Raw genomic sequence first — 21,442 nt, 5'->3', positions numbered from 1 at the left:
ATTCTCATAATGCGTACTATATTGCAAATAATGACAACTACTTGATACATAATGCACAACCTCAATCAAATAATGTACATACTATATTGCAACAACTATTTGATTCGTAATGCATAGCCCCAAAATCAGTTTCTTATAGCAAAACACACTTAACCATTTGTTCAAAATATACCAGGCCACAAGTTGGTTGTGTCCACTATCCAACATGAGTCTACACAAATTCTGACAGTTTAAATAATCACTCCAGCAATTAATTGTCCCATCAACCTCCATCACACCGGCCTAAAGGCTCACTCACTCCAGCCCATAACTTTCGACCCACTGTTCGAAGTTGAACTTGGCCGGTCGCTCTCTCCAATACCTCGTGGCTTTAGACTGGTTTGTGCCAACTCTGGTGTTGTGTGCACAAGTAAGGAGTGTCTTTGCAAACTTGATTCTGAACATCTCTAAGCTCTTTGTGCCTTTTGCGCTCAGCCGCACTCCCAGTCCTTCTCCTTCTCCCCGAAGTACGTCTCCATATGGCGCATGACGTACACCCCAGTCTCCAATGTTACTAAGTTGTTCCTCCAGGGCATTGTCACCACATGGGTACTGCATTTTCGTATTAGCCCTGCCATCTTGGGTACTTTGCACTTGGTAAGTGCATCTGCCATGAATTGTTTCTACAACAAATAGTAAAAGTGTGTAAGAAATCTGTATAATGCACATGTTGTTAAATATAATGCTAATGAAAATAAAGCATTTTTTTGAACTCCACTTACTACCCTTTCAACCATGTACACATAAAATCTTATAATGAAGAATACAAGGTTAGTCATGTATACTACTACAGGAAAAATGGGTAGAGTCAGACGAATAGTGCATAGTAAATGACAACTACTATATAGTACCAAATACATAATGTACAATACCAAATGAATAATGTATAGTTTAAACAAATAATGTACATGCAAACCTTTGAGTTACGGTAAGCAGCAATTCACCAATATACACAATAATTCTCATAATGCCTACTACATTGCAAATAATGACAACTACTTGATACATAATGCACATACTCGGGCAAATAATGCACATATTTATATTCCATTCACCAATTTACCCACAACCGCCAGGAAGCAGACACATAATGCAAAATACTTGACAAATAATGCATCCCAGAACATAAATAATATAAATTTTTAATCAACAAATGCGCACTTTGAATCTTCACTGAGTTAATTCACCCATATACACAATACTTCTCATAATGCATACTATACTGCATATAATGACAACAACTTGATACATAATGCGCAACCTAAATCAAATAATGCACATATTTATATTCCATTCACCAATTTTTCCACACCACCCAGCACGCAGGCACATAATGCACAACACTTGACAAATAATGCAGCCCAGAACATAAATAATGTAAATTTTTGATCAACTAATAAACAATAATTCTCATAATGCATAATATATTGCAAATAATGACAATTACTTGCTACATAATGCACAACCTCAATCAGCTAATGCACATATGTATATTCCTTTCACCAATTTTCCCTCAACAGCAAGTAACCAGACACATAATTCAAAATACTTGACAAATAATGCATCACAGCACATAAATAATGTAAATTTTAGATTAACTAATGCGCATGAAAGATCTGGGGTTTGCGTAGATGTCGCTCAAGCAAGGATCTATCCTACTGATCAGTATAAGAATCCCCGCTAGCCTAGAACCTGCTTTCAAAGAATCCTCAACCCTATTCTACTGGGTAGTATAGTGAAGGTAGGGGTCGAATCCCACAGAGATGGTGCGCTAAAACTATTGCGGTGATATTCTGGAGGGTTTGGTTAGCTACCACGCTCGGGTTGAGTCTCTACCTAGGCAAGAATTTAAAAGTAGTATCCTACTGACTAGAATGGGGGAGAAGTGTAGAGGTGCGTGCAGCTGTGTACGTGGAAATGGGTAATCATGGTGTAACAAAAAATATTCGAGAAGTACTGGGTTTCTATTTTGGGCCAAACGGAATATCCGAAGGTAGTGGTAATTGTGTGACAAGGCTGACAGATCTCCAGAGTACAAACTAAAAGTGAAGGACAAAAGGCAAAAAGCATCGAAAAAGTAAAAGTGGTCCCCAACTATTGACATGGACATCATCTTCTTCAACACACTTGATCAAAACTAAATGACAACTCCAGATTCGCCACGTAAAACACAGAATAACAACTCACGAACACAGATCCACAAATAAAAATTACAAATCTGAAATCAAACACCAACACTGTAACTCCGCATACCGGTCAACATGAAAACGAATCGAAACTCAAACTAGACTTTGCATGCAACGATTTACTTCACAATCAAACAGTTCCCGATTATACTAACTCAGAGAAAATTACGACGAAAACAGCAACAACCGATTTAACACTTAAAACAACCAGAAACTCTAGATCTAAGCTAACTAGGCAGAAGGAAAAGAGATCAGCGAGGTAAACTGAACAGAAAACAATTTCATAGCATAAAACAAGTTCGGATCTGCAAACAAAGTAGTTCTAAGCCGTGAAAATCAAAAGCAACACAGGTCCATTGTGAAGAAAAATAAGAAATTTAAACTACGAAAGTGAAATAAAAGTGTTTGCCACTCCGGGCGATGGAACTCCTAAACTATGATCTTGCTGGCTGGAACGAGGATGACTGGAGCTCCGGGAGCTTCTGGAACTCAGGTAATCATGATTGTGTTGAGGAATGAGAAACTGGAATGGGCTGAAGAACTGAACTACCGAGAGAAATCTACCTAAAAGTGATGATGGTGAAAAATAGATATCTTTTTGTCTCCAAGTGGGTTCCTTTTATAGGGAGGCTTACCCTTGATTTTAGGGTAAATCCTTATTGCAAGATGACTCATTTGCCCTTAATTGTGGGTAATCAGCCTCAGCTATCCGTCTTCTCAATCTCGAACCGTTTTAGCATGTATACTGATCAGGATAGCAACATCCTGACACCCTTTTCACTTGAGTTATTCCGAAGCTTCCCTACTGGTTAGAACACTCAACCTGCACGCTTAAGCAACTTGTTTTGCAGATAAAGTTCAAATATGCACATCATACTGACCAGTAACCAAGGCCTAGAATACGACTTATCAAACTGCTCACACTTACCACATGCTTGTCCTCAAGCGTGAAGAACAAACAAAAAGAAATAAGTCGAATTCTAGCCTGGTTACTCCCCTGACCGACTCTACCTAAACTAGACTCTATACTACGACGCAAAGAAAAACACTTGAACAAACATAGAAAAACACACAAACAAACATAAAAAGACTAAAACACAAAGATCGGGCTATATTTTCAACCATCCCTCCCCTTGGGATCAGGTGCAATCCGGCCTTAGACAGCCTTGAACTTCTGCCGCCCCCCTTTTCTTTCCCAGTCAGTAGATCCGCTTGTCAAGATCGCCCAAACTCTCGGCCGAACACTAGGTTCACTCAGTCACTCATACCTCACCAGGAGTATTAGGACTGTTCTCTCTAATTGCTGGACCACAAAATGCTTCGGACTTAGATCTCACGTGCAACGACTGAAGGACTTAAAAGCTTGTAAATGGGCTATTGGCTTGTAATGTTTTGGGGTGGATGTTCCTAAGGCTCTAGGTTCAAAATTTCTGCTTCATTGAGGTGGGGGAACTGTGTGCATTTGGGCTCTTGGTTGTTGCTTCTCTTGGCTGGCGATTCTGGCTATTATCTCCAACTGGTCAGTAGTTTCTTGTGGCTTCGCCACCCTTATTCCTTCTTCATTTTTTTGTGGCCGAGTTTTTTTCTGACCATTTTCTTCATATTCTTTCTTCTTCTCTTTTTTCTTTTTCCCCCGTGGCTTCGCCACCCTTATACCTTCTTTTTGGGCCTGGGATGACTCCCTGGCCGATTTTCTTCCAAACTTTCTTGTCCAACTGGATTCTGCTTTCTTGTACACCCTTCTAGCCAGTAAGCTTCATTCGCTTCATGCCTTGCACACACACAGTCCCAGTGGCTAGGGGTATTTATCTGGTATAAAGAGTTAGAAAAGAGGTTCTAAAGGTGGTTTTTTTTTTTTTGGGGGGGGGGTTTCTACTGCCTTCAGTGTTGCTACACGCAGTTACTTCACCCTAGGCAATTTGTGGCAGCCGCTCTTTTCTTTTCTAAACATGTGGAAAGTGGTTTCACTTAAAGCTTATAACTCACATTTTAAGAGGGCTTGCGTGTTTGGCTCTAAGTATGGGCTTTTCTCTCATACTCACATCATCTATCCTGGCTAGGAGGTACTAAGGGGGGTGGTTTCTGTTTTCCAGCATGTCTTATTTCCCTCAATTCCCCTCACCGTCAGCTCAAGACAGTTGAGTTTTAAGCCCAATCAACACACAAAATAAAAAAAAACTATACCTAACAAAACACTAACACATGCACAAACAGAAACCACACATACATCATACTGGCCATTGCATCCCCCCTCCCACTTCACAAGTGTCTGCCCTCTGATAAGGCTGTGAAGTGGAAAAGGTAATGGCCAGTATGGTGGACACACAGATAAAACAACAACACAACATATTAACACTAAAACTTCTCACACTTAGACTATGAAATAGGCTAAGTGGAAGAGTTTGAAAACCTAAACAGAAACCAACAGACACAAAACACATATATATACAAACTCCTCACACTTAGGCCAGGCAATGGGCTAAGTGTAAGGAAACATGCTAACGAAAAATACAAACAAGAGAAAAACAGAAAGCATGGGCCCGAAAACAAACCCTTTACTTCTCACACTTAGACTATGAAATAGGCTAAGTGTTAGGAATGGGGTGTGCGCACATACACAATTTATACTACCTAAAAGCACAGAAAACAATAAAAATACGAAAAACTAAAGAGAAAGAAAAGAAAAACTAACTTGTGGTCGGGGGGTGTGGTCTATTTGTGTCGCCTGCTCCTTCGCGGGGTAGGTGGTGCAGGAGATTGTTCCTTCTCGGTCCCAGCTTGCTCCTGATCTACGTCCGCCGGCTCCTCGGCCTCTCCTCTCTCTGTCTCGGGTTCTACTGGTACACTTGGTCCGGGATGCTGGGCTTCATGGCCCCTGTCTCCTGTAGCTTCTTCCTTCCTCTGGCTGGTTACTTTCTCCAATATCTCATCTATCACAGATGCCATCCTGTTCATCTCAGTTATCAACCGCTGGTTCTCCTCTCCTAGCTCGGTCACTATCGGCTCCATAGTAGCTTGCTTCTGGGTCAATATACACTGTCCCGCAGACTCCTTTAGGATCCTTTCCATTACCGACGCTAACCGGATCATCTCTGCTCTCATTTGTCTGTTCTCTACTCTTATTTCGTCTATAGCCTTCTCAATCCTTTCTTGACGCTGCTCTTGTGCTGATTCCTCCCGGGCTGCTGCTACCCGTCCGGTGGGCAAAGCTTCCTCCCCCATTGCATAAAAGCGTGGCACGCCTTGCCTTAAGTGGACCGCGTTCGTTCGGACGAACATGGGGGTATCAAACAAACCTGGGACGTCCACCATTGTCAAGGGGGATAAGTCCTCTCCCTCCGAGACGGTTATATTGTTTCTCACAAAAATTCCCAATAAGTGGCAGAGGGAAAGATTCCGTGCTGGGTGGGTGGCGATGAGGTGGCATTGGTACGCGGTCCAGAATCCCAAGTGCAACTTCCTGCCCTTCTTGGCACACCACAAGAGGTACAACTCCGTCATCGATGTTCTCACTGCCGAATTTGACTGTCCTAAAAGGTTGAAGTCTAAAAACAGCTGCACCAGGCGTAAAATAGGGTCGTTGAAATGGATGGACCGCGAGAGGGTGGACCGGAACTCTCCCGAAGCTGGGTGGGTTAACTCTGCCCACGCCTCCTGGGGTTCAAACTCCACATGCCTGTGTGGGATTCCCCTCTCTCTATTCCTCCACTCCGAACTCAACGCCTCCTCCAAAGTACACATACCCATTCTTACCGTCCACTCGATTATACTCAGCTTAATTTTACTCCCAAACACCCTAAAACTGATGCACTCCTCGTCCAAATCAGTGGTGACTTTAAATTGAAAAGTCGAGAAAAATTCTTTGGCCAGCTTAACCGGGATATTCATAACCTCATTTTCCAACAGCCATTCGAAACCCAACGCATGCAAAAGGGCGAGAAACGATTCGCGAGCTTTCAATTTATCTAAAGAAGGGAGATGAAGTACCTTCCCACTCTTGATTTGCTTGCTCTTGTCGTCCTTGGTGCGGTAAGCGGACTTGAGCTCCTTGGAATCGAACAACGTCATCTCTTCTACCACGTCGTCAGTGAGGTCAACCGTCCACCTTCGGTATCTTAATCTCTCTACCGGTGGGTGGAATAACTCTCTATGATCATCCAAGAGCTGTTGTTCAGTGTACTCCTCATCGGCCAGAGAGATGTTGCTGTCGAAAGATGATTCAGTGCTGGCTGTGTACTCTTCGTCACTCAACTCCCGCCGGCTTGGTGGAGTTCTTTGAGTTGCTTCAGTAATGACGATTCCGGTGTTCACGACACGCAGTTTCTTGGTACTAGGCTGTTTCCTCATAACGGCCTTGCCTTTTCGCTACCTCTCCTCTTTGTATCGGACTTCCTCCTGGGTAGTGGGGCTACTCTCTACCTTGGCGTCATCCTTCTCCGGTCTTTCGGGGCTAACTACCTTGGATGCGAGGTCCGGACCCTCAGCCATCCGTTCAGTTTCCACACCCTGATCCACTTGCACCAGAGAGGGTTCCTCGACCACCATTTTGGCATCCTCTGGGTCGGCAAAAGGTGAGGACTCCTCCCCAGGTTTTGTGGGAGTTGTCCGTTCGTCGTCACTCACGATCTCCAGCGGATCTGCCGCCGTGTTCGGTTCCGCCCTGCTGGATGCCCACTTACCCAAACATCGTTGCGACACCCTTTGTGGTTTGGGTCGGTCTACCGTGGAGTCCGTCTTCACTACCAGTCTCCGCTTGACGGGAATCGGCTTTACTACCTGAGGTGCCATTGGGGTAGGTGCTTCTACTTCTGGTTCGGCTGCCTCTGTTTCTGTTTCCTTGGCTTCTGTAATCGTATTACCCTTCTCTTCTTCCGGCTGGTATGCCGGGCCTTCTGGCTCACTTACTCCCCCTGTCTCTTCACTCACGCCTACTGCCTTCGAAGCGAGGTCTAGACCCTCAGCCTCCGAGGTAGTAGCTTGTGCTGCTTGGTTCACTTGGTTCAAAATGGAATCGAACTCCTCATCAGTCATAAGAGTCTGTTTTTGGGCTGACTCGTTCAGATCTAAGTCCTCCCTTGCCACTTCTTGAGATACCGGCTCCGCTTCGGGCGTCTTCTCTGTTCCGCCGCTCCCCTCTTGAGTCGTTTTTTCCTCATGCTCCTCAAGGCCGGAGTCGTAGTGGGCAGCGATGGCGTCGAGTTCCGCCGAATTGGGTACTGAGGTTTCCGATGGTGCGGTCGCTGAGGGAGTTCCCTCCTCTGAATGTACTGCTGTATGGCTGACCGGCGCAGGCGAAATTTCACTGGGTACAGTTCCTACGCCCCCCATTTGGCTGAAACTGGTCAGCGCCGTCGTCCAGTCCCTTGTCGGGTCTTGTTGGCGAAGAAATGCCATCATGGCATCCATGGAAATCATGGGTGGCGGCTGAGCGGTCGGTGCCGGTGGTGGTGGATTTGGCTGTGGTTGTGCCTCCGGGGTTTCTTGGCGGCGAGGTTTGATTTTCTTGGCGAACGCTTTCTTCCCCATGATTGGAAATTTACGATTTGGTGGTGGAAAGTAGGGATTGAACTGGTGGAAATGGGAAAGAAACTTTTGGGAGAGAAAATGTAAATGAGGGTTTGTGAGGGAAAAGGGTTGGGACGGTGAGTTTAATTTGGGGGAGAGAGAGCAGTTGCAGGTGGTTGTAACCTGTTATCAAGGGTTGCCGGTCGCGACGCTTCAGATGGGAGGCGGTTGAAATTGCTGGCCTCTGATTGGTCAGCGTGTCCCTTCTCTCTGCTCACACGCCACTCCCAGCCGCTGCCACCCTGCAAAAGCTGCACCAACTTTAATTCAAATTTTCGTCCTCTCCATAATCCCCCCTATACTTACCTAATAAGGAAAATAAATCAAATGGGCCCTTAAATAAAATCTGAAATAGCACCAGATAGGCAATTTTTTTTTAATACGTATTCCAAATTAAAATTAAGGCCCGATAATATTTTTGGATTTTTAGAAATTATCTTGCATGCAGAGATTAACTACGTATTTACAATATTTACATCTTCCTTAGGCAATTTGGAATTCTACTTGGCCAGTATATGCAAACTATTTTCAAAAAGAAACTAGCCACGTGGAACTCCAAATTCCTATCTTACTGATCAGTATACAACCGTAGTAAGTGGTTGCAGTGGAATTTCATCCACTACATCCACCTCACTATTCTCCCTAAATATTTTTAGCCTATGTCCGTTTACTATGAAAGGTTCAGAGTTAGGAAAACTCCCTGAAATTTCCACTGCTCCATTGGAACAGTGTGAGGTGATGACATAAGGCCCTGTCCATTTCGACTTGAGCTTCCCAGGCATGAGCTTCAGCCTCGACTGGAAGAGTAGTACTTTCTGCCCAACATGGAGATCCTTGGTCCTTAGATTCCGGTCGTGCCACAATTTGGTTCGCTCATTGTACCACATAGCTGAATCAAACGACTCCAATCTAAGTTCCTCAAGCTCCTGCAGCTGCAGCTTCCTTTCCTCTTCACAGGCTGTAGCATCCATATTCACTTTCTGTACTGCCCAGTATGCCCGGTGTTCAATTCCAACCGGTAAATGGCACATCTTCCCGATCCGGTATGGGGACATTCCTATGGGGGTCTTGTAGGCTGTACGATATGCCCATAGAGCATCCTCTACCCTTGCACTCCAATCCTTCCTAGAAGGATTTACAGTCTTCTCCAAGATCTTCTTTATCTCGCGGTTAGAAATCTCCGCTTGACCGTTAGCTTGCGGATGGTAGGGGCTTGATAGTCTGTGGTGTACGCCATATTTTTTCATTAATGCTTCAATTGTGCGATTACAAAAATGTGTACCTTGGTCCGATATGATCGCTCTTGGTACTCCGAACCGGCTGAAGATATGACTCTTTAGGAACTTGGCCACCTCCCTTGCTTCACACGTGCTTGTGGCCTTGGCCTCCACCCATTTGGAGACGTAATCCACTGTAACTAAAATGTACAAATTGCCATAGGACGAAGGAAACGGACCCATGAAATCCATTCCCCATATGTCGAACAGCTCACAAACAATGACGGGTACCTGCGGCATTTCATCCCGGGCAGATATTCATCCGGTCAGTTGACAGCGCTCACAAGTTCTGCAGAACTCGTACGCATCCTTGTTGAGCGTTGGCCAATAAAAGCCGCTGTCCAGAATCTTTCTTGCCGTCTTCTTAGGACCGAAGTGTCCTCCACATGCCAAAGAGTGGCAATGTGTCACAACGTCCCTTTGCTCCCAGTCAGGAACGCACCTCCTTATCACTTGATCGGATCCTACTCTCCAAAGATAGGGGTCGTCCCAAAAGTAGTATTTTGCCTCACTCTTGATTTTCATTCTCTGGGCCTTGGTAATACTCGGCACCTCTGGAAGTTCTCCAGTCACTAGGTAGTTGGCCAGGTCTGCATACCACGGCTCTTGCCCTACCTTTTCTTTTCCTTTTCAGTATCGTACTGGCCAGTAAGCTTCATCACTTCTTCCCAGTCAATCTTCCTGGCCTCAAAATTTACCTCACATAAATGCTATTCTGGAAACTTGTCGTACACTTCTTCGCTGTTTCCCTCTTGCACTATTCTACTCAAATGGTCCGCCACCTTGTTCTCGACTCCCTTCTTATCTTCCACGTCCCAATCGAATTCTTGTAACAAAAGGACCCATCGGATCAAGCGGGGTTTGGATTCCTTCTTGGCAATCAGATACTTAATCGCTGCATGGTCAGTATACACGATGACCTTGGATCCCAACAAGTATGGCCGGAACTTCTCGAAAGAATACACCACTGCCAGCATCTCTTTCTCAGTGGTATCATAATTCCTCTGGGCTTGATTCAGAGTCTTAGATGCATAAAAAATTACGTACCTCTTCCCATCGATCTTCTATCCCAGTACGGCTCCCACTGCATAATCGCTGGCGTCGCACATCACTTCGAAAGGATAGTCCCAGTCAGGAGCCCGTATGATAGGTGCGGATATCAGCTTTTCCTTGAGAAGGTTAAACGCAGCCTTGCATTGCTCATCAAAAACAAACTCTACTTCATGCTGAAGGAGTCGGGTAAGGGGTTGGGCAATCTTGGAGAAATCCTTGATAAATCTTCGATAAAATCCGGCGTGCCCCAGAAAACCCCTTATCCCCTTCTGATCAGTAGAGAACGGTAATTTGGATATAACATCCACCTTAGCTCGATCCACCTGGATTCCCCTCTCTGAAACCACGTGTCCCAGAACAATCCCTTCGGTGACCATAAAATGACACTTCTCAAAATTCAACACCAGACTTTTTGCTTGACACCTTTCTAGAACTATATCCAAATGATGAAGGCAAGAATCGAAAGAGTCTCCATAGACCGTGAAGTCATCCATGAATATCTCTATGCAGTCTTCAATCAAATCGGAAAATATGCTCATCATACATCGTTGAAACGTACCTGGAGTGTTGCATAGACCGAAAGGCATGCGTTGGTATGCATAGGTTCCGAATGGGCAAGTGAAGGTGGTCTTATCCTGGTCTTCAGGATCCACGTAAATTTGGAAGTAACCGCTGTACCCATCCAGAAAACAGAAGTACTTCTTCCCAGCTAATCTCTCTAACATTTGGTCGATGACAGGCAAGGGAAAATGGTCCTTCCTGGTCGCATTGTTCAGCTTACGGTAATCGATGCACATTCGCCAACCCGTGACTAGCCTCGTTGGTATTAGCTCATTCTTCTCATTCTTCACGACTAGGATCCCTGATTTCTTTGGAACCATGTGAATGGGGCTGACCCACTCGCTGTCCGGCACTGAATAGATAATCCCTAGCGACAACAACTTCAAGATTTCCTTCAATATCTCTTCTCGCATGTTAGGGTTTACCTTCCTTTGAGCATCTCGATGTGCCTTTGCTCCTTCCTCCAACCTAATGTGGTGCATGCAGACGTCGGGGCTAATTCCAACTAAATCTGTGAGACTCCATCCAATCGCCTTCTTGTTCTTGCTCAGCACGGTCAGTAGCCTAGCCTCTTGTTCCTTCGTAAGGCTGCTACTGATGATCACTGGATGTGAGTTCTCCTCTCCGAGGAAGGCATACTTCAAATTCGATGGCAATTGCTTCAGCTCAACTTGGGGTGGAAGTGTGTCTTCGGGTAGAGGGTTTTTCTCAGCCTCTCCTCCTTTCTCTAATTCTCCCTCTAGAGATTCCTCTATACTGACTGGTAGCTGAGCCCCTGCGGCTCCAATGAACTCTGATTTCTAGCAGAAGTCCTTAATTGCTCCTTCTATCTCTTCATCAGTCAGCCCTTGGCTACTGATCAGATCACACCATGCAGCGGCTTCTACGTCAGCTTGCTCATAGACATCTAAAGCTTGGAGCTTTTCCTGCAATAGTTCGGTCTCAAGAAAATCTTGGACTAAGGGGTCAATCACATCAACATAGAATAAATTTTCAGAATCGATAGGCTTTTTCATGGCCTCATTAATATCAAAAGTATACTTCTCCCCATGAAAATCAATGCAAATTGTTCCCTCAGCCATGTCTACTATCGTCTTGACCGTTCTAAAAAATGGCCTACCTAACAATATTCCACTAGATTCCCTAGCCTCGGACTCACTCATTTTGATCACATAAAAGTCAGCAGGGTAGGTAAACTCATGCACTCTGACCAACACATTCTCTAAAACACCCCCAGGACTTATGCATGACCTATCAGCCAGTTGGATCAACACCCTAGTACTCGACAATCTAACCCCCTTCAATTGGTTATAGATCGACAAAGGCATGACATTAATAGAAGCTCCAAGATCACACATTGCATGCTCGACTTTCACATCTCCTATAGTTATAGGCAGGGTGAACATACCTGGATCGGCCCTCTTGGGCGATAGCTTCTCCTGCACTATTGCTGACGCGATCCCTTCTACCATAATTTTTCCATCCTCCTGGGCTTTCCCAGCTATGAACTCCTTAATAAATTTCCCAAGTGGGGGTATCTTCACGGCTTGGAGGAATGGTATGGTAACATCCAGCTTCCCGAAAATTGACAAGTAATCCACTGGGTTTTCCTTCTTCCTCTTAGTTACGAAACGGTAAGGGAATGGTTTCTCCCCCTTTCTCTCCTCTACCGGTCCCTCAGTAACCTTCTTGAGACCTTCCTTGGGCAGATTCTGGGTTTGAGTTTCCTTCGTTCTGGATTCTACCTCTTGATGGGGTTCCTTCCTGACCAACACGTTCTCGGGCTCGCCTTTTCCACATGGTGTTTCTCCCAAGAAAAATGGGTCCTGCATCCGGGGTAGAGGTCTGCGTAGCTCTTCTTCCGAGACAACGTCCCCCAATAATGTTGCTCCACTTGGTTCTCCACTAGACTTCTTTGGCTGGGGTCCTTCATAGGTAGTACCGGATTGTAGTGTGACTTTGCTCACATTCGCCTTTTCAGGCACATGGACTGTTGACGGGAGTTTCCCTGAATTTCCTTTCATTTCACCCATCGAACTGGCCAGTTGGGCCAACTGCCTATTCATCATATCCATGTTCGCCTTATGCTCCTTCTGGGCACTCTGCATCCCTTGCACTACTTCATTATGGGATTGTAACTCACCCTTGATACCTTGCTGCGATGCGAGCAATTCTCCCATCATGTCCTCCATAGATCTCCTTTACCTACTAGGATATTGGGATTGATTCAGCCCTTGGTGCTAGTTATACTGGGAATTTTGGTTGGGCTGGAAATTTTGGAAATTTTGCTGGTTCGGGTTAGGTGGGTATTGGTTATACTGGCCAGGAGGGTTGTACTGGTCAGTATGATATTGGTTCTGGTTCTGGTTTTGGAACTGGGTTGGGTTTTGCTGAGGTGGTGGTCCTTGGTTAGGTTGACTCTGATAATTTTGAAAGTTCCTCTGGTGGGGTGGTACATAAACAGGGTTTGGGTTTTGTGGGTGTTGGTTTTGAGGTTGTTGACTGTGGGGTTGTTGGTTCTTTCCTGACCAGTTGAACTGGTTGTTTGGATTTTCCGGGCCACGGTTGAAATTCCGGTTCGGGTGGGGGTTGTATTGGTTCTGACCTTGACCTTGGTTTTGATTTTGGCTCCCATCTCCCCATCTAAAATTCGGATGATCCCTCCATGGTGCATCCCGTTGTCTCCCTTGGATCCAATGCCCACTAGAATTGTAATAACCAGCAGCGTTGACTTGCTCCATATTCACGAAGTCATTGGGCTGATCATAGCTCGGCCCTTGGTTCCCTTGTTCTGCACCCTTGTAGTTTCCAGCTGGGGAAGTTGGTGGCGCATTTTTCTCGATTGCGCTCAAGAGCGTCTTCTTCAATTCGTCCTTCTTCAAATCCATCTTCTGTTCTATCTTCTGCTCCTGGTCAGTAGACAAGGCGCTGGCAATCCTTTCTCTGCTGTAACCATCTCTGGAATTGTCATACTCCTTTTTTGCGCTCAACAGTTTCCCTAGGGCCCTTTTAGCTTCGCTGACCCTTAGTTGCGTGAAGCTTCCTCCTGACGAGGAATTCGCTAGATCCTTGGTTGCTTTGTTCATCCCTTCATAAAAGACATGGTGTACTTCAATATCCGCCATGCGATGGTTGGGGCACGCATCCAAGAGGCTCATATATTTCGCCCAGTAATCACTCAAAGGCTCATCGTACCCTTGCTTTACATTAGTTATCTCTCTCTTCAGCGCACTTGTCTTCGACGATGGGAACAACTCACCTAAGAATGCTGACTTGAAATCGGCCCAACTCTCAATGGAGTTGGGTGGCAGACGCATGAACCAAGTGTTGGCTTCCCATTTTAGAACAAACGGCAAAGCCTTCAATCTATAGTCATCCTCGGTCGCCCCTGCTGGCCTCCTTTGCGCCCTACAAATCTTACAAAACTCATGCAGGAACTCGTAAGGTCCTTCATAGCTCTTTCCGCAGTATGTAGGCAGAATTGCGATAACATGGGGCTTCACATCACAGGCAGTCTGCCCCTGGGTGACTACAATGGCTTGCGGTGGTTCTCCCTCGATATGCGCATTCAGGGTACCGATCTCTGGATCATCATCTCCGTTGGCAGCCATCTCCCCTGGGTTGCCTTCCAACAGTGGTATCTCTTCTGGTATTGGTCCTTCTATGGTGTATTGCTCCTCGTCGCTACTCGAACCTAAGTCAGACAGAGCCGTCGACAAACCGGATCGAGTGGTTACGAATATAGATCCTCACTGAAGTATCTTCGGCCTCCACTGGTCAGGAGCCGAGCTGCTTCTCATATACTGAAATAAAAAGAAAAGGAAAACGTTATGCACAATATATACGCCAAAGTATAACACACAATAGCTTCAAATAACGACATCCATCCCCGGCAACGGCGCCATTTGAAAGATCTGGGGTTTGCGTAGGTGTCGCTCAAGCAAGGATCTATCCTACTGATCAGTATAAGAATCCCCGCTAGCATAGAACCTGCTTTCAAAGAATCCTCAACCCTCTTCTACTGGGTAGTATAGTGAAGGTAGGGGTCGAATCCCACAGAGATGGTGCGCTAAAACTATTGCGGTGATATTCTGGAGGGTTTGGTTAGCTACCACGCTCGGGTTGAGTCTCTACCTAGGCAAGAATTTAAAAGTAGTATCCTACTGACTAGAATGGGGGAGAAGTGTAGAGGTGCAGCTGTGTACTTGGAAATAGGTAATCATGGTGTAACAGAAAATATTCGAGAAGTACTGGGTTTCTATTTCGGGCCAAACGGAATATCCGAAGGTAGTGGGAATTTTGTGACTAGGCTGACAGATCTGCAGAGTACAAACTAAAAGTGAAGGACAAAAGGCAAAAAGCATCTAAAAAGTAAAAGTGGTCCCCAACTATTGACATGGACATCATCTTCTTCAACACACTTGATCAAAATTAAATGACAACTCCAGATTCGCCACGTAAAACACAGAATAACAACTCACGAACACAGATCCACAAATAAAAATTCTAAATCTGAAATCAAACACCAACACTGTAACTCCGCATACCGGTCAACATGAAAACGAATCGAAATTCAAACTAGACTTTGCATGCAACGATTTACTTCACAATCAAACAGTTCCCGATTATACTAACTCAGAGAAAATTACGACGAAAACAGCAACAACCGATTTAACACTTAAAACAACCAGAAACTCTAGATCAAAGCTAACTAGGCAGAAGGAAAAGAGATCAGCGAGGTAAACTGAACAGAAAACAATTTCATAGCATAAAACAAGTTCGGATCTGCAAACAAAGTAGTTCTAAGCCGTGAAAATCAAAAGCAACACATGTCCATCGTGAAGAAAAATAAGAAATTTAAACTACGAAAGCGAAATAAAAGTGTTTGCCACTCCGGGTGATGGAACTCCTAAACTATGATCTTGCTGGCTGGAACGAGGATGACTGGAGCTCTGGGAGCTTCTGGAACTCAGGTAATCATGGTTGTGTTGAGGAATGAGAAACTGGACTGGGCTGAAGAACTGAACTACCGAGAGAAATCTACCTAAAAGTGATGATGGTGAAAAATATATATCTTTTTCTCTCCAAGTGGGTTCCTTTTATAGGGAGGCTTACCCTTGATTTTAGGGTAAATCCTTATTGCAAGATGACTCCTTTGCCCTTAATTGTGGGTAATCAGCCTCAGCTATCCGTCTTCTCCATCTCGAACCGTTTTAGCATGTATACTGATCAGGATAGCAACATCCTGACACCCTTTTCACTTGAGTTATTCCGAAGCTTCCCTACTGGTTAGAACACTCAACCTGCACGCTTAAGCAACTTGTTTTGCAGATAAAGTTCAAATATGCACATCATACTGACCAGTAACCAAGGCCTAGAATACGACTTATCAGCGCACAAACCAGTCTTGCAACTACCCATCCAGCCATTTACCAGATATGTAGATGAATGCACAATACAAGACTAATTGATGTCGAAGTACTGACGCAAGTATACAGTCAATCAAATTGTTTGGTTACCTGCAGCGTGTGTAGGTTGGGAGCGCGACAGACGGCCTCTTTTAGTCATTGTAAATCTGTCATAAAAACAAGAAATAAGATACCATAATCCATCATTTTAAACCAAAAAAATGTCTGTTTTCGGAGTCAGAGAAAACCTTGACCAAAACGAGTCCCAATATTTTGATTTCGAAAGGTCGCAACCAAGTCGCTCTTAAAATCATTGATTTTCGTGTCTAAAAAATTGTGAAATCCTCCCCTAGTCGGGCTTTACAATCATCTACCGGGTTCAAATCATCAACAAGAACAGTTAATTTAGACCTACCTCGTCGACGCAGTGAACAATGTAAACGCCCGCTTCCGGAATTCGAGTAGGACGGAGAAAACGTCACCGAACGGTGGCGGCGGCTAGGGTTTGACGTTTAGTGGAAGTTGGGGAGACTGGAGGCTGAAGAGTGGAGAAGAAGTTTTGAGTTTGGAATGAGAGAAAATGAATCGAAGCTGGGACGTGTATCAATTGCCCGCTTAAAATTCGCACATTCCGTTTTTGGTGTGGTTTTAATTTGATATTTTTACTAGTTTACCCTCATAATGCACATAATCCTATCTATAATGCAACACGGGATAATAAAATAAGAGTCCATCCGGTCCCTTGATTTATCTAATCTAACGACCAAGATTTAGAAGAAACTTAAATCTAAGTGATGAAAAGGAGATTAAGGCTCCCCTATATATATATATATATATATATATATATATATATATATATAGGATTGCGATCAAGATAGAACCATTCTTAAATGTAGAACCATTCTTAAACGTAGAACAAATGCCAAACGGAGGTCGTTAGATCTTTTAATCCAATGGTGTTGATTTGCACAGCAACTTCCCATTACAACCAAAACTATTATTGTGAATGCAGAGAAGTGAAAAAATAAAGAATGCATGGACTCTTCTTCGTTTCATTCATTCTTCCATTAACATGTGAGTTTTTTCACATGTTGAGTCCGGAATGTCGTGAAAACATAGTCTAATATGTATGATTTTTAATCTTGACCGTCATTTTTTCCTCATCCAATGAATAAAATATGTAGAGTTCTAGGTTCTACACTTAAGAATGGTTCTATCTTTAACACAATATATATAGGGTTGCGTTAAAGATAGAACCATTCTTAAGTGTAGAACCTAGAACTCTACATATTTTATTCATTGGATGAGGAAAAAATGACGATCAAGATTAAAAATCATACATATTAGACTATGTTTTCACGACATTCCGGACTCAACATGTGAAAAAACTCACATGTTGATGGAAGAATGAAGGAAACGAAGAAGAGTTCATGCATGCTTTATTTTTTCACTTATCTGCATTCACCCATTAATAATAGTTTTGGTTATAATGGGAAGTTGTTGTGCAAATCAACACCATTGGATTAAAAGATCTAACGACCTCCGTTTGGCATTTGTTCTACGTTTAAGAATGGTTCTACGTTTAAGAATGGTTCTATCTTGATCACAATCCTATATATATATATATATATATATATATATAGTAGTGATATAGGGCAAGTGCCCATTAACTACATAACTAGAGAACAAATCACAGCCACAGGATCAAGAAAATCAATGGCTAATATTAATACATGTAATTTTTTAATTTAAAGGAGAAATTAGTTCCCTCTATTACAAATTTACTTCACAATAACAAGGCGGGGGTATAATGGTCATTGCACATCCAAAATTAGGTTACGTCATTGGCAAATTCATTTCATTTGAAAAAGAAACCGCGTTCTTCTCCTCTTCCTTCTTCTGCAAAATTAAACCGCGATTCAACCTCGCGTCGCCTTCGCCGTAAGCCGTCGCCTTCGCTGTAGCCGTCGCCATCGCCATCGTCGTCGCTATCCAGTCGTCAACATCTAGTCCTTCGTCGAACAACATCAGCTCAAACGGTGTCACGACCGACCATACTAGGGGTACTACAAACGAGGCGATCGTGACCAAGGGATCACAATAACGACAACATACAAGGATAACAGTTTCTGAAAACTTAATTAGCTTAAAGGAATAATATTTTAGTTCATTAAAAGTTTAGACCATAAATTTTTAGTTTAAAGAAACTTAATGTTATAAAATTTATTATTAATTAGCAACGACTTATGACAAATGATTTTTCAAAATAAGCAGCGGAGAAAAATAAATAATAAAAAAAACAATTAACTTCCAAAAGAAAACATTTGGTTTAGTTTATGAAAAACCATTTTAGAGTAACAAGGTAAACATCATATTAAAGCCTAACAACATTAAACATGCTCAAACACGGTACGAAAAGGAATCAAGTCTTGAGGCATAGTTCAAAAAAATAGCAGCGGAAATAAGGTTTAAAGAGAGTCATGGATGACACCTATGTATGAAGACACAACGCACCCAAAGTTCCTAGGCCAACTCAACATCCACCGCAGCATCCCGCTCAACCTGCACATAAGAAAACCTATGTAGGGCTGAGTACTTGTTGTACTCAATGGGCTCATGCCGAAAACATTTTAATAATAGTTATGTCATCCATACCAGTGATCTCGACTTTTATATGTAGTTAAGAAATATCACGAGAACACAAAAATATTTCATAGACTGGCCAGTCAAATAATCTCCCAACTTTCACAACAATCCATCAATCACAATCATCATTCCATGTGCGACGAAAGTGTGTCCACACTATTCGCCCGCGAGACCGGCCGACTAGCAAGGACGGCTCACGATCCCAGCAGTGTACACAGCCTGGTAGGGTTTGCAGCCCTACTCAGACCCGAATTCGTTTCACAACACAACCATATAGCCTAACGGAGCAAGCTCAGATGAACTAAACATCAGGCAACAATATCACAAACAAAATAACATGGCATGACATAACAGTTAAACCACCCTTATAACACCACATCGTATTTTCAGAAAATAAAGAGATTTGAAAAGAAAACCCACCTCGTTAGCTTAAACAATTCAATATCCATTTAAGGCCACCCTCGTTCCTTGTGCTCACGTACACACAATATCCCTTACCAAACCACAATACAATCAGTCTTCCATCAATTCACATTATCATGTATGTCCTATCATTCCTTTTATCATTCTCTTAAATTACCCATCCCAACATTCATCAACATAAGGAAAACATGCCATAATATTTCTCAACGTGTCACACATAATCACGTCACAGGATACATTCCTAAATCATACATGCATCATGTAATTCACTCAAACTTGGCAACAAGTGATATTTCCACATAACAACAAATCTGACAGAACTGTGCGGTTGGTTTGTAAAAATCACCAAAAATCCATCCGACCTCATATGAAGCTAAATTTGGTCACAACACAGTAGATACCTTCAAGTTCATCCAGTTAAAAATTCTCACTCAAATCATGTCATTTGGTCAGTCAAAACATTAATGCAAAACTCTCTGGTCGGAACATAAAATTTTGGCAGCACTGCGCAGTTCATTTGAAAAATTCACCAAAACTTCATCCGATGTCCAATGCAGCTGAAATTTTCACACAACTCAGAAGACACATCAAATATCATCTAGTTCAAAATTTACATTAAAAGGAGGCCATTTGGTCGGTCAAATAGAAAACGAAACTTTCTGGGCGAGAAAATAAGTTTCTGGCAGAATTGCGCAATCGACTTCAAAAATTCATTAAATATTTATCTTTCATCAAAAAGGGCTGAAATTAACACACAACACAGAAATAACCTTGAACTTTACTCAGTTAAAATTTCGTGTCAAAATTTGATTGTTTGGTTTGTCAAAAATACGTCGGAACCCACTGTCCGACATCACAGATTCCAGGGTTAAGAATTTCGAAAATAAGGTTTCTTCCTCAATCATCCAAACACAATTTTTCATGCTTATATCACACAATCATGCTCAAAAAGGTTCTCATAATCATGTTTGCACATAAACTCACATCATTCACCAAAGATTCAAATCAAACTTCACATAAACTCATTCAAAATCGCATGTTCATCAAAGTTCTCATGCAAACACAAATTCCCACTAATTAATTTTGCGATCTATGATTCCTACACTCACTATATGCATGTAGGATTCAAGAACACGGATTAAATGGAAAGATTGAGGGAAAGTGAATCAAATATACCTTTCTTGATAAAAACGAATCGGTAGAAACAAGAATTGATGCGATTCGTCGGAAACTCTTGAAAATCAACTCCAACGGATGCAAGAACAAGGATGAATGGAGGATTTTTGGAGAGAATATGGAGAGGGAGAGGAGAGGCGTGTGAGAGAGAGAGAGAGGGAGAGAGTGGACGGCTAGGGTAGGAGAAAATGGGGGCTAGGGTTTACTTTAGGTGATTTTATAGTTCTAGGTTAAATCCAAAATGTAATTAATTGTGGGGGAATAAAATAGAGGTCAATAATTAAAATTCCCACGAATAAAAGAGGCATAATTTTCGAAAATTATGGCTGAGAATTAACAAGGAATTATTTGGTATTTACTTGGAGAGAAATAGATCCACAATTTAGGAAATAAAACAATGAATCCAAGTATTTTGGTGATGTGCACAAGGAAATTATTTAAATCCTCAATTAAATAGAATAGGATTTAAATTTAGTAATTTCTTTATAGGAAAAGACTCCTATAAAATAGGCAACAATTAAATAAATTTCTACAATGAAATTAAGCCAAAAAAACGTGTGGGATGGAGACACAATAGAAGAAAAATATTCACATCCCCAATTAATTAGACATAGGTATTAAATTGGGTATTTATTTGAATAAAAGAAATTCCACAAAATAGTAAACAATTATATTATCCTCTACATATAGGGAGGCCGAAAATTAGCTTAATTAGCCACAATGAAATAATTCAACTCTTAACTTAATTGAGGTGAGGGAATAAAATGTGGCATGATTTAATTAGATTTAAAATAACTAAGAAAATCAACAGGGTACCAATTAAATCAAAGTAGCTAATTCATCCTCCTAATTAAAATAGAGAATATTCGAAACTCACAAAAACAATAGGTTAGAGTTCGAATTTCAGTTAGCACAATTTAGGGATAATTTGATTTGGATTTAATTTGGATGAATATCCCAAAACAATTAATCAAATCCAAGAAAGAATAAAATTTCTAATAATTGGAGGGACCGACAATAGCCACTTTACTTGGCTAGAACTAAATGCATGATTTTATTTAAATTAATCCCCCACATAAAAAAATATAAAGCACTTCATTCCAAAACA

At 42.6% G+C, this 21,442-nt stretch overlaps 1 protein-coding gene across 1 annotated transcript; it reads right to left on the bottom strand.

The window, feature by feature from the left end:
- Positions 1 to 6,590: 6,590 nt before the first annotated feature.
- LOC121810321 (cell wall adhesin EAP1-like) lies at positions 6,591 to 7,553 on the bottom strand. The gene has a single exon (XM_042211139.1). It carries the CDS (start codon positions 7,551 to 7,553, stop codon positions 6,591 to 6,593), a length of 963 nt encoding a protein of 320 aa, XP_042067073.1.
- Between the last annotated feature and the right edge of the window lie 13,889 nt (positions 7,554 to 21,442).

Source organism: Salvia splendens, chromosome 1 (genome assembly GCF_004379255.2).
Source record: "Salvia splendens isolate huo1 chromosome 1, SspV2, whole genome shotgun sequence".
NCBI lineage: Eukaryota > Viridiplantae > Streptophyta > Magnoliopsida > Lamiales > Lamiaceae > Salvia > Salvia splendens.
Note: the sequence above shows the minus strand (reverse complement) of the source record. Positions and strands in the feature narration are given on the sequence as shown.

What these genes read in the sequence shown, in the direction of transcription:
- LOC121810321 (XM_042211139.1), bottom strand. Translation starts at nt 7,553, where the DNA reads ATGGGGGGCGTAGGAACTGTACCCAGTGAAATTTCGCCTGCGCCGGTC.